The sequence below is a fragment of the Sturnira hondurensis genome, unplaced genomic scaffold (genome assembly GCF_014824575.4).
Source record: "Sturnira hondurensis isolate 20B ecotype Veracruz unplaced genomic scaffold, ASM1482457v3 Scaffold0015509, whole genome shotgun sequence".
NCBI classification, from domain to species: domain Eukaryota; kingdom Metazoa; phylum Chordata; class Mammalia; order Chiroptera; family Phyllostomidae; genus Sturnira; species Sturnira hondurensis.
In genome coordinates, this window is record NW_028088140.1 from 1,026,594 (window position 1) to 1,041,470 (window position 14,877).

At 35.9% G+C, this 14,877-nt stretch overlaps 1 protein-coding gene across 2 annotated transcripts in view; it reads left to right on the top strand.

Moving 5' to 3' along the window:
• The window catches only part of TMTC3 (transmembrane O-mannosyltransferase targeting cadherins 3), a 69,978-nt gene extending 63,046 nt beyond the window's left edge, over positions 1–6,932 (top strand). For both annotated transcript variants that reach the window (XM_037064637.1, XM_037064638.1), the window contains exons 13-14: positions 478–704; positions 3,118–6,932. In XM_037064637.1, coding sequence (XP_036920532.1) covers positions 478–704; positions 3,118–3,932 — 1,042 coding nt within the window. In that variant the 3' untranslated portion in view covers positions 3,933–6,932. The remainder of the gene's footprint in view (positions 1–477; positions 705–3,117) is intronic.
• The last annotated feature ends 7,945 nt before the right edge of the window (positions 6,933–14,877 follow it).

The following is a 14,877-nucleotide window of genomic DNA, read 5'->3' on the forward strand; positions in this document are numbered from 1 at the left end:
CTGAATGCAACTATTCAATTCCTCTTCCTTCTGAAAGAAAATAGACAAAGAGAATAATAAAGAGGCAGACAGGATGTAGAGTACCGAACCCAAACTGTGGTTATCAGCCATGGACCATGGCAGGATGCTGAGTGTTATCTGGGGAGAAAGATTGACAGAAAAGATTAGAGAAAAAAATCAAATGTTCTTGGATTCAGCTTTGTAAGTATGGCTATCTAGAACCCATGACCACAATGCTTTTGGTACTGTAGCTTTGTAGTATAGTTTATTATAGTTTATGATACCTTTTGCTTTGTTCTTTTTTCTTAGCATTGCTTTGAATATATGGTTATTTTTGAAAGAAAACTTTAAGAACCTCAGGTAAAAGGAAAAAAGAAAGCTGTGAATATATGGAAAAGCTTAAAACCTGTGAAAAACAATATCTATAAACTGGCATGGCAATGTTGTAAGTAAAGCTTGTGCTTGATTTTTCCACAGAGGAGAATTGCTTTTAAAAATGAATAAACCTTTCAAAGCAAAAGAAGCATATCTTAAAGCACTAGAGTTGGACAGAAATAATGCAGATCTTTGGTACAACTTGGCGATTGTTCATATTGAACTTAAAGAACCAAATGAAGCTCTAAAAATTTTCAATCATGCTTTACAACTAAATCCAAAGCATAAGCTAGCATTATTCAATTCTGCTATCTTAATGCAGGAATCAGGTATGTTTCCCAAAATATTTCCATATTTAAACACTTGTAATTTGAAATACAATAAAATCTTAACTTAAAATATATTACTTGTACCAGACATTTTGTGAATGGATAGTTTATATCAAAACTGTATATTAACTCCAGCTGGTTAGAGTGTAGTCCCCACACACCACATTCGTGGTTCCATCCCTGGTCAGGGCACACACAAGAGTCAGCCGGTGAATGCATCAATAAGTGGGACAACAAATCGATACTTCCCTCTGTCTCTCTCCCTTCCTGTCTCTCTATAAAAATAAAGATATTAAAAAAACAGCGGTGAAGGGATTAACCAAAAAACATGTATGCGTAACATGTAGATACAGACAACAGCGTGGTGATGGCCAGAGGGAAAGCGGTACAGGGCAGGTGGAGGCAGGCCAAGGCAGGAAAATGAGGACCTCTGTGATAGTGCCAACTCTAAAAATAAAGAAAAAATGTTTTTAAAAACCTGTATAAATGATTTATAAGTAGAATTGTTAACATACTTAAACTTCTCAAGTAATATGCACTAACATATAAGAGAATACTAATTATTCTCTTATATGTTAAGACCAATTTTTCAGGCAATCTGTTAAGCAGTGTCTTATTCTTCTATTCTGTCATTTTATGCACAGAAATATATAATCTGCTATGTAAATATTTAGTTCAAATAATCTGAACTACTATAATTTTTTACATAATTATTTCTAGGGAGTCATAAGCTTTGTATGTTTTAGAAAAAATATTATTCTATCTTCCCTGGATTTCTAAAATCAAATACTTCTGGTATTATTTTGTGTTCAATTTTTATTATTTTCTAGATACTACTATAATTTTCTATAACTTCTATGATAAGCAAAACTAAATTATTAATTATAATAAATCAGGTTTTTTATATATAGGGATTTTATTACTACTAAGAAGGCTGGGTATATGATTTATAATACTTTATGTTTGGAAAATCTTTATATTAGATTCACTTCTTTAGTTAATTATTAAATTTTTTAAAACTTTTGCAAAAACTGAGCAGATCATAAGATCATAGTTTTATTTATTTATTTATTTGTTTGTTTGTTTGTTTATCTATCTATCTATCTGTGGAGAAGGGAAAGGGGGGAGAAAGAGAAGATAAGAAAGGTCAGTGTGTGGTCGCCACTCGCACACCTCTTACCGGGGGGACCTGTCCCTCAGCGCAAGCATGTGCTCTGATTGGAAATAGAACCAGTAACCCTTTGGTTCACACATAGAGCTAGACCTTTGAGTCTTGCCAATCTTCTGTTTAGTAGATTAGAGAGTGTGGACCCAATAGACATAATGAATACCCCAAAACTATATGGCCAGTTTAGTAATTGGTCCAAGATAGGAACTTAAGCCTACTGATTTATTTTCAAGTTTTCTTTATTCATCATATTGTCAAATAAAATAATATAAGGAGGTCTTATGCCTGATAGTCAAGAAAATATAAATTTAGAGATTAGCTAATATTTTTGTGTTAGCCAACCTTAGTAATCATGAAAGGGCCCATTATCCAACATAAGATTGTATAGTTATAAGGTTTATAGTTATAGTACTTGAATTTTTTTGTTTTTTAGTTCCAATAAAGTAATCAAAATAAACATTTATTTACTAACTCCTAATTTATATTTATAAGCTTTATATTTAAGGTATATTTTACCTTTGAAACATTGTAAAGAATTTGAAGTAGCATATAAAAATCTTATTTAGCCCTGGCCGAGTAGCACAGTTGGTTACAGCATCATTCTGATACGCCAAGGTTGTGGGTGCAGTCCCCAGTCGGAGCACATATAAGAAACAACCAGTGAATGAATGAATAAGTGGAACAATACATCAAGGTTTCTCTCCCTCTCCTTTTCTCTTTCTAAAATCAATAAATAAAATTTTAAAAATATGTCTTAGTAAGACTGAAACATTTTGTTTATCCACTAATAGTTAATATTTGCTAAATATGGTTGTACATATTGCATGTAACTCTAAGAAAATTCATAAGTTAACCCAGAGGAGTTTAAATAACCTATTCAATGTAGAAAGTCATAGTGTTAACAGAATCAAGATTGAATACATGTCTGTTGGCAAATCTCATGCCTCTTTATTCTTGATCCCTCCTCTATCTACTACTTCCAGTTAACTTCTAAACTGTAAGGATATATTTTGCCCCCTTTGAGGTGTTCTTACTGCTTTACAGGAAAGGAAATAAGTTATAATTTCCATGTTTCGAACACACTCTTTACTGTAAAGACTGTAAGGTTTTGCTGTCTGGCGTAGGTACAGCAGTCAGTCTTCTTGATGCCGTCGTTTCACATTGTAAACAGATAAAATATGAAAGTGGTTTTTCCTCAGACTTAATTTATTTGCTAACAATATGGTTTTTTAAAATTACTCATAGGTGAGGTTAAACTCAGACCTGAAGCTAGAAAACGACTTCTAAGCTATATAAATCAAGAGCCACAAGACGCTAATGGTTACTTCAATCTGGGAATGCTTTGCATGGATGACAAAAAGGACACCGAAGCCGAGATGTGGATGAAGAAAGCCATAAAGTTGCAAGCTGACTTCAGAAGTGCTCTGTTTAATCTGGCTCTGCTGTATTCTCAGACTGCAAGGGAATTAAGGGCTTTGCCAGTTTTAGAAGAGTTACTCAGATACTATCCTGATCATATTAAGGGTCTTATTTTAAAAGGAGACATTCTGATGAATCAAAAGAAAGATGTACATGGAGCCAAAAAATGTTTTGAAAAGATTTTGGAGCTGGATCCAAGTAATGTGCAAGGAAAACACAATCTTTGTGTTGTTTATTTTGAAGAAAGGGACTTACTAAAAGCTGAAACCTGCCTGATGGAAACGTTGGCGTTAGCACCACATGAAGAATATATCCAACGCCATTTGAATATAGTCAGAGATAAAATTTCCTCAGCCACTTTAATAGAGCAACCAATATTTCCTGCTAGTAGGACTTTAGGTGTACAGAGAGACAAAAGTCGAACTGAAAGTGAAAAAGATTCGAAAAGCGAACCTAGACCCACAGAGATAATAAAAACGAGTGATAATAAAAGTCAGTCTAAATCTAACAAACAATTAGGAGAAAATACAGGCAAAGAGATCCCTCACAAAACAACAAAAGAAGTCAAAGAAATTGAGAAGAAAAGAGTTGCTGCTTTAAAAAGACTAGAGGAGATTGAACGTATTTTAAATGGTGAATAGCATCACTCTGTTCCATGACAGTGGTTTCAGAGAACTACTTGTGTCATGTGATTGCTCGTGGGAGCTTTGAAAAATGGTGGAGATTCGTAACAATCTCTACAGAGAATCAAAATTAGATTTTTACTAAAACCCTGCCTTACCCCCAGGTATGTTTATATAAGATATGGCAGTAATTTTATGAGTTTTGGTGAGTGTAGCAGAAACACTAAATTATAGCTGGCCAATTTGTATCTTTTGTAATAGAAGGGAGATTCAGCAAAAGAACCTTGACTACTCTCAATTAAAAATAGTCTGAGGCCTGAATGATAACCCCTGGGGGTCAAATCCAACATTTGCTATTTCATTCTGTGAATTCCCATTTATTAGCTGACTTCATTTTCCCTTTACCTGTTGGAATCTGGCTATAGACTAGAAACATTTATTGAACTCTTTTTATTTTCAGTGAGTGACCTTCTGTTTAACCCAGAGACTTTGCCTACAAAATAATACTGACTTTATTCGTATTCTTTTGTTGGTACTTAGAAGGAGTGTCGGATGAAACATGTTAAAATAAGTCACGTGACATGTGAGTTTAAGAATATATTTTCATAATTTTGCTTGTCTTTCACTCTAAATTGCAATTTTTAATCAGGTAAAGTTTTAAATATATATAAACAACACATGTCTAATGGTGCTCATATATACTGTATTTTTTTAACGTACTGAGAATTTCACAGCATTAACCACATAATCATGATTATCTTTGACTTCTCAAACTACTCATGTTTTTTAGGGTCAAAGTCATATTAAAAAGCCTCAATAACTATAACTTTATTTAAACTTTTGAGTTAAAACATAGTTTTTTTATCTTAGTATTATCTCTAGTGTTATTTGAACTTTAATTTTGTTTCAAACACCTCAAGCAACCTTAAGCAACTAAACTGAGTTCTGTTTAACTGAAGGCAAACAATGTGACAAAGTTTACCTTTTAAACACTAAGTTCTTAATATCTTGTTATGTTGTATATTTTATTAAATATTTATTTTGACTACTGAGGTTCCTTAAAAATTTTAAAGCTGTTTTAATTGTATTAAGAGTAGAAAACAAAATTACTTTCCATTTTTCTGTATATGCATGTATTGGGGTTTAACCAAAATTCCTTCATTTTTGGCCTGCTGTCCAGGTATAAAAGATAATTAGCCATAATATTGGATTAATAAACTGGTCAGTTGGTTTTAACACATTTGAACCAGAAAGTTGTTAGGCTAAAGAGTAGATACAAATCATATTTATTAATTTAAATCTAATAGTTTTCTTGACTTAAAATGCATTTCAAATGAATTTCATAATACTTAGTAAACTTGATTTTAACTTAAAATGTTAAAGCAAACATCTTGGGATAATAACAAATTTCTGATTATGTAGAATTTCAAAAAATGTTTCTGTTTCTTTTGAGGTAACTAATATCTAATGTGTGTTTCACAAACCATATCTCTATAACTTTTTTGAAGAAATGTTTTATAAATAGGTCACAAGCAATGTGGTCTGCATTAAGGACCCGTACTCGGTTCCCTGCGGCGCTCTTGTGGATCACTTTTTAGGTGGATTAAAGCACCGATACTAATGGTGGCTCATTCTTGATGTAGGAGATTAGGTCAGTCATTATAGCAGTACCTAATCTCAGTTCTTAAATTACGGCTTTGTGACTCCAGACACACAGTGGAGAATACCTCATATACTACGACTTGAAAATGAAATCTATGTTATTCTTATGTTCTTTCCAAATGTCTTGAGAAAAAAATTTCTGAGTGTGATCTGTTATGGTAGCAAGTGAGTACAGTTCAGAAAAGTAGAAGGAAAATTGTCATGACAAGAGACCATAATAAAGGCTTTGAGTAATATTTTAATAAAAGTATATAACTCTTCAGAAGATAAAAGATATATTAATGTTACCCAGATTTTTGTATAGAAAAAAGAATTTTCTCCCTATTAACACTTAGAAGAGTGCCTACCATGTAGGAAGTGCTTATATATTTAAATTTTAAATAATTTATTCAAATCAAAACCAGGCTGAGTAATGAGTAATTTTTCCAAATCAGTGTTTCTCAACCTTTACCTTATAATAGAATCATCCTAATGTGGACCCTGTCCACAATAGTTAAATCTGAATGTTTTATGGTGGAGCTATTAAGGGCTTCTAAAGTTCTCCAGCTGATTCTGATTTGTGGTCAGGTTTAACGACCACTGCTCTAAATTCAGAAAAACTCTCTTCTCTCTTCTGTATTAAGTAATTATTTTTAAGTAAGTAATACAACCTAATTAAGTGTTTATGTTTTTACAGTTTTATTAAGGAATATGCTCTTCTGGTAACTAATAGAATCCTCATGAATAACTTCTTCTTGGAAACTGCTACTTTTAGTAAAATGACATACGACGAAACCAGTTTACTACAGGCTAATGGATTTTTAAAAAAGAGTTACTTTCCTACGGCATATTTCTGGTCACAAAAACCTCACCAAACTTCTAAATACCCAAAACACTTCTAATAATAAACATTGACATAAATATGTTAGACGCACATTCCAGAAAGATTAATGAAAACAAGTAATAGAATTTCCAACCCTTTTATTTCAGTTCAAGGTCAAGGGAGGCCAGAGCTGCTCCTAGGCAGCTCAGAGCACAGGGCAAGCACCCATCCTGGACCAAGTGCTCTCCCATCCCTGGGCTCACACACCCATCCCGACCCAGACTGGACAGTGTAGGTGGACACGCCAGTTAAACTAGCTTGCACATCTTCGGATGTAAGAGGAAATGGAATATCTGGAGAAAACACATGCAGACAGTTGTCCAGCTGGGAATCACTTTCCCGCCCCTCATCAACATTGTGTCATTAAAAAGGACATTGAACAAACTGTTTCTTGAAGACTTGTCTTTATTCCATTTTAAGTTCCATCAAGCTTACTTACATGACAGATGATTATTTCTTCTCCTTAAGCTCATAATAGAAATTTATCCAAACTGTTCAGGTGAGAAAAAGGTCATAGAACTGCCTTTTTGCGAAAACAGAGGGAAGGGACATTTAGGTCAGTTCACTAACATGTGGTTCAGAGTTGTAAGCGTATGTAAATTTGGAAAAGAAAACATATCATGGGATTGTGTGCTAGTGAAGGATGTGGTTTTAGTTCTTACTGTCTTACAAAGGAATCTATTGATACTTCCCTGGAGCTCTAGGAAAGCTTTGACAATCCCCAGGGGGCAATTAATTATGTTACTCCTTCACTGCTTCTCAGAAGGAAGAATTAAGTTTTTGATTTATTGCTCCTATATGCGCTCCTTACAAACATTCAGAATTGGGAAGCTTATCTTACAGTTATTTCAGTAAGTAATTTTATGAGGTTTGTGTCTTGGAGCACAAAACAAATATTTGGCAATTGTGTGTTTACTTTTATGTAAATATTTGGTATGTGAATTACACAATTTTAATAAAACCATGGCTTTCACTACATATAATTTGAGCTTTCAACTTCATGTTACAGAATGCTTCTTTAAAGATATTTCAGTGAAAAATATGAAAATATATAGATTTGTATATTGATTTGTATTTCAGAAATCCATATATTTGTTGTATTTATTTTTTTAGAAAACCTCCTAATTATCTGCATGACTAAATGGTATTTAAAATGAACCCCTCCAAAATGTCTGGTACCTTCATCCAAAATTTTAACTCTTAGAAACTGTCAGTTATCCATGTTAAGAGTTCATAAGAAAGTAGTTTAAAATCGTATGCATTTTGTATTACTTTGGTGTCTGTGTGTACCATATTTCTCAATATTCACTATTAAATTGATACTTTTTAAATTCTTAACCTGAACTGCCTTTTACTGTTAAAATTAAAAAAGACAATAGCGTATCAGATTTCTGCCCTTTCAAGAAGAAAAGCTGGCAGGTAGTTTTATTAGCAGTCACCTAAGAAAGGCATGCGTTAGATGCGTTCCTAACAGTGATACGTTTTTAACCCTGAGTGACAGAATTAAGAAAATGCGACAGTTAAACTCAAGAGCGAAATACTATACGTGTACATAATCAGAAGTCAGTGGAATCAAATAATGAAGAATTTAAGCTATGGATCTGCCTACATTCAAACCATGGTACCACCCTTACTGGTCTAACTTAAAGAAACTTGTTTAACCTATATGTTCTTTATCTGCAAATTGGAGAAAATACTTATAAATTTATTAAGACTTTCATTTTTTACTATTTCATTGTTCGATTACAGTTGTCTGTATCTTCTCCCCACCCCGTCCACTCCAAACCCACCTCCCTCCCTTGCTTCCACCCTCCCCCTTGGCTCTGTCCATGTGTCCTTTTTGTAGCAGTTTCTGAAAACCCTTCTCCTTTCTGTCCCCTCCCCCCTCCCCTCTGGCTATTGTCAGATTGTTCTTATTTTCAGTGACTCTGGTTATATTTTCTTTCTTTTTTCTTTTGTTGTTTATGTTCCATTTAAAGGGGAGCTTATATGGTATTTGTCCCTTACCACCTGGCTTATTTCACTCAACATAATGCTCTTTAGTTCCATCCATGCTGTCGCAAAGGATATAAGCTCCTTCTTTCTCTCTGCTGCATAGAATTCCATTGTGTAAATGTACCATAGTTCTTTGATCCACTCATTTTCTGATGGGCACTTAGGTTGCTTCCAGCACTTGGCTATTGTAAATTGTGCTGCTATGAACATTGGGATGCATGGGTTCTTTTGAGTTGGTGTTTCAGGGCTCTTAGGGTATAATCCCAGCAGCAGAATTGCTTATGGATTAGAAGAATTAGCATTATCAAAATGGCCATACTTTCCAAAGCGATTTATAGATTCAGTGGTATCCCTATTAAAGTACCCATGACATATTTTACAGATATAGAACAAACATTTCAGAAATTTATATGGAACCATTAACTACCTCAAGTAGCTGCAGCAATTTTGAGAAAGAAGAACAAAGTAGGAGGGATCACAATACCTGATATCAAACTGTATTACAAGGCCACTGTAATCAAAACAGCCTGGGACTGGCATAAAAACAGGCACATGGACCAATGGAACAGAACAGAGAAGCCAGAAATAACCTCAAGTTTCTACGGTCAATATTTGACAAAGGGAGAAGAAGCATAAAATGGAGCAAAAATAGCCTCTTCAACAAATGGTGTTGGGAAAACTGGACAGCTACATTAAAAAAAGGGAAATTTGATCACCAACTTACCATACACAAAAATAAATTCAAGGTGGATAAAAGATTTAAATATAAGTCATTACACCATTAAAATCTTAGAGGAGAACATGGGCAGGAAAATCTCAGATATTCCATGCAGCAGCATCTTCACAGATATGTCCCCTAAAGAAAAAGACAAATGAAAGAATAAACAAATGGGATCTCATCAAATTAAAAAGCTGCTGCATGGCTAAAGAAAACAGCATTAAAATGAAAAGAGAGCCAACCACTGGGAAAACATTTGCCAATGACACTTCGGACAAGGGCTTGATCTCCAAAATTAATATGAACAACTCACACAACTCCACTCCAGGAACACAAAAAAAAAATTTAAAAATGGGTGAAAAAAATTCAGAAACAAAACCAAACTGACAGAAAATTGAACTGTATGGAAGTCTGCCAACCAAGGAGTTAAAATAGACACACTCATCCAGACTAGTAGGAAAGGCAGAGTCAGGCAGCTGGTCGGAGAAGAGTCATGGCAAAAAAAAAAAAAAAGACCCTGAGACCCTGAACGCAGGGTGGCAGTGGGTGGACCCAGAGAGGCAGGGGATTTTGGAGGAGTGAGGTGTGCAAGGCAGCTGGCAGACCAGGCTGTCCCACATTTGTGTGCAGATAAACCAAGTGAAACTGGGGAGTGAGACAGACCACGCAATCTAGAGTCCCGATGCAGGGAAATAAAGCCTCAAAACACTGATTGAAAACACGTGTGGGGGTTGAGGTCCTGGGAGAGACTCCCAGCCTCACAGGAGAGCTCTTTGGAGAGACCCACAAGGTCCTAGAACATACACAAGCCCACCCACCTGGGAATCAGCACCAGAAGGGCCCAGGTTGTGGGAAGCAGCAGGAGGGTCTGGAATCCAGCAGAGAGCGGAGCAGATGCCATTGTTCCCTCTCTGACCCCTGCCCCACATACAGAGTCACAACCCGGGAATGTGTGTTACCCAGCCCTGGTGAGCACCTAAGGCTCCACCCCTCATTACATAATGGGCACATAAAGACGAAAAAAGAAAAACAATGGCCCAAAGGAAAGAATAGATCAAAGCTCCAGGACAAATATGACCAAGTGATGAAGAGATAACCAACCTATCAGATCTACAGTTCAAAGCACTGGGGGTCAGGGTGCTCACAGAGTTGGTTGAATTTGGTTGCAAATTAGATGAAAAAAATGGAGGCTATGCTAAGTGAAATAAAGGAAAATGTACAGGGAACCAATAGTGATGAGAAAGGAACTGGGACTCAGATCAATGGAGTGAACCCGAAGGAAGAAACAACCAAACAAAGGAATGAAGAAGCAAGGATTCAAAAAAATGAGGAGAGGCTTAGAAACCTCCAGGACATCTTTAAATGTTCCAACTATCAAATTATAGGAGTACCAGAAAGGGAAGAGGAAGAGCAACAAGTGGAAAAGTCATTTAAACAAATAGTAAAGGAGAACTTCCCCAATCTGGCAAAGGAAATCAACTTCCAGGAAGTCCAGGAAGCTCAGAGAGTCCCAAAGAAGTTGGACCCAAGGAGGAACACACAAAGGCACATCATAATTACATTAGCCAAGATTAAAATGAAGGAGAGAATTCTAGAAGCAACAAGAGAAAAGGAAAAGGAGACAGTTACCTACAAAGGAGTTCCCATCAGACTGTCAGCTGATTTCTCAAAAGAGACGTTACAGGGGTAAGAATGGGCTGGAAAGAAGTATTCCAAGTCATGAAATCCAAAGACCTACATCCAAGATAGCTCTATCCAGCAAAGCTTTCATTTAGAATGGAAGGGCAGATAAAGTGCTTCTCAGATAAGGTTAAATTCAAGGAGTCCATCATCACCAAGCCCTTATATGAAATGTTAAAGGGACTTATCTAAGAAAAAGAAGATAAAAAATATGAACAGTGAAAGGACAGCAAACTCGGTCATTGACAACCACACCTAAAACAAAAACAAAAGCAAATTAAGCAAAGAACTAGATAGAACAGGAACAGAACCACAAAAATAGAGATCACATGGAGGGTTAGCAACAGGGAAGCAGTAGGAGAGTGGGGGAAAGAGTACAGAGAATAAGTAGCATAGACGATAGGTAGAAAATAGATGGGGAGGGCAAGAATAGTATGGGAAATGTAGAAGCTAAACAACTTACAAGTATGACACATGGACATGAACTAAAGGGGAGAAATGTGGGTGGAAGAGGGTGTGCATGGTGGAGGGGAATGAAGGGGAAATGGGACAACTGTAATCACATAATCAATAAAATACATTAAAGAATAAATAAATAAAATCTCTTTTAAAAAATGAGTGAAAGACTTGACCTCTCCAAGGAGGACACACAGAGGATCCAGAGACACATGAAGAGATGCTCAGCATCACTAGCCATCAGAGAGATGCAAATTAAAACCAGAATGAGATACCACCTCACACCAGTCAGAATGGCCAACATAAACAAATCAACAAACAAGTGTTGGTGAGGATGTGGAGAAAAGGGCACCCTAGCGCAGACTGGTGCAGCCACTATGGAAAACAGTATGGAATTTTCTCAGAAAACTAAAAAAGACTTTTGATATACTATATAGATATAGATAGCAATAAACTGGTCGGTATCTTTGTAACTTAGTAGTACGTGCCATGTACACTAAATAGCCTTTGCTGAGCAATTGACAAGGACCATAATTAACATCACTTCGTGACCTGGGATTTTAAAAAGCCATGATTTATTTGATGGGACTAGCTTAATTGTTGGTGTGTGGTGCCAAGAATGAAACTACAGCTGTAACCAAAAGTGTTGTTCTATCCAGTCCTGTCTTTACTATATTTGATTGTATCATAAATGTCAGACTAGGAAAGCTAAAGAAACAAAATGGTTTTAGTTTTGCTAAAGACTGGTCAGTCTTATTAATGGACAACTTTCCTAACAAGAAATTATAAACTGTTACCAGCTGTTAATATCTGTTTCGGGAATGTGGCAGAAATTGTTTACCTTCAGAAATTCATTCAGTTCTGTGCTATTTCCGAATTGATTTCTTTAAGTAAATTCAGGAAAAGGAAATATATATTATACATTTATATTAAATGTATTAACATATTTAAATCGCTTAGACCAGTGCTGGACACATAGTAAACCGTAAATGTTAGTTCCTGATATAATCACAGGGTTTAGACTTGCATTTGAAGCCTGTGATCTGATTTATACATACGTTAGCAAAGATAATGGCACTGATGGTCACGATATCAAGCATGTTACCAGAACTCAAATGTATGGTCCAGGGAACACTTAAATTAGAAATTATAGTTAGAGATTTCAGTGAAACCCCCTAATCAAGCAGAGGGAAAAAAAGGTGTATATAAGCTTGAACTATTAAATTTATAGAGAATTTCATACTTAATGTACAGAGAATATTCTTTATTTCCTAGCACATATAGAATATTTTCAGACGTATATTACCCAGATGCTCATCAACATGTAAATGGATAAACAAATAGTGATACAGTCAAACAATGAAATACCATTAGCAATTACACACAGAAAAAAACATACAACTACATACATGAATCTCTGAGAGACACCATACACACACAAAAAATGCACATAGTGTATGACTTCATTTACATGGAATCCCAGAACCAATTAATTGGATAGGGGATGCCTAGAACTCCAGGGTAGGGCAGGAGCAAAGGAGCCCAAGGGGACATTTTTGGAAAGCTTGAAGGAACATTATTGGAATGCTTAGTTTCATTCAGTTCTGGGAAACAGAAGTTTGAAGTCAAGGAGTTAGCAGGGTTGATTCCTTTTGGAAGGACCACGGGAGAATCTCTTCCATAACTTGCTCCTGTCTCTGGCTGGTGTCAACAATCCTTTATTTTCTTTGGCTTGTGGATGTAGCCCTTTAATCTCTGCCTCCATTCACAGGGCGTCCTCTGTGTGTTTGCATCTCCTCTTCTCAAATATTGGATTAAATGCCCATTCTACTCTATAGTTTGGCCTCATTTTAACTAATTGTGTCTGCAGTGACCCTATTTGCATGTAAGGTCACATTCTAATTTCAAGAATTAAGACTTCAACATATTTTCAAGGGGACATAATTCAAGCCCTTGTAGTGGCCATGGTCATTTCTAGAGGACAGGAAATCCAAGGGTGATTTCTGGATTTAAAGACTGATTCTTTGAGATATCTCTTTGTTTACTACCCTGTGATATAGGGTAAATGGAAATAGATTGAAAGAATTATCAGGAGTTTAAATAACTTTTAGAAATCCCAAGCCTTACAAATAAGAGGCTAGTGTGAAACCTTAAAATAATCCTTCGGCTCATGTAACCTGAGCTTAAACAGAGTACACTGATCAAGAGATGTTGGATGGAGATAAGGGGTGTGTGTGTGTGTGTGTGTGTGTATATATATATATATATATATATAGAGAGAGAGAGAGAGAGAGAGAGAGAAAGAGAGAGAGAGAGAGAGAATACTACCCAGCCATAGAAGAGATGAAATACTGCCATTTGTGACATGAGTGGATCTTGAGAATATCATGCTAAGCAAAATAAGTCAGAAAAAGTCAAGAACCATATGATTCCACTCACATGTGAGATAGGAAAGCAACCAATGAATAAACAGAAAACAAAAACGCAAAGACCACAGTATAACGGTTACAAAAGGCAAAGGGCTCGGGAGGGGAGTAAAGAAAGAGTAAAGGAAGTCAAATGCATGTTGACGGAAGAAGACTTCACTTTGGTTAACACACAGCGCAATATATAGATGATGCATTATAGACTGTACATCTGAACCCTATATAATTTTATTAACCAATGTCACCCCAATGCATTTAATAAAATGCAGGAGGCATCTCAGATACACTCATGGGAAACAATTAGGTTGCCCCCAACTGTTGTTTGAATTGTCAAAGCAAACCCACACAAATCATAGATCTTTGCATCGAACCACTTATTTAAAGAATACATGCAAACACCAAATACAGCTAAAATTCATAAGTTTCAGTTTTCCTACAGTAAGAAAAAAGGAGGATTAGAAATATTCCAACTAAAGTATTTTGTAAATAGAGAATACCTGTATGCCAGGAAAGCTGGTGGAAGTGATTCTGTTCTCATTATCACCACTAGGGGGAAATGGTCTATTAACTCACCATTAACCATTTCTCAACAATGAGAAAAAGAACCATCCAGAGAGCAAAGCTAGGACAGCTAGCCTGGTTTACCAAGGATCTACGTTTAATTTCCAGGTTGAGGAATCCTTGTCATACAAGATAAGAGTTATATACCAGAGATTTCTTTACGATGTTTCCCCTCCCCCATGGCAGCCTAGAAAAACATATGTGTTGGGTGTTTGGGGTTTTGTTAAGCGTTTTATTAGTTCTCTGGACCAAGTGGATTAGAGATGGGTCTGACTGAGAGAACTGTGCACTGAACAAAATTTTGGGCTTCAAGTTCTAGGCTGTAAATGAATGAAACTTTGAATGTTATTGCTTTGGGTGTGTTTTTAGTGGGACATGGCAAAAGTTTATTATGTAGATAGAGGGACTTTTGAAGGTGACTGGATGGTAAGATGGGGTAGGTGAGTAAATGTGTATTTTTTAGGTTGTCTGTTCATGACATCAATTCACCCTGTCTCTAGTGCCATTTGGAGGTCCATTCAGAGATGCCACACTGGAAGGAAACATGTGATGCACACTGACAGAAATGAGTTCATATCATCCACATGGATGTAGTCATTTGTA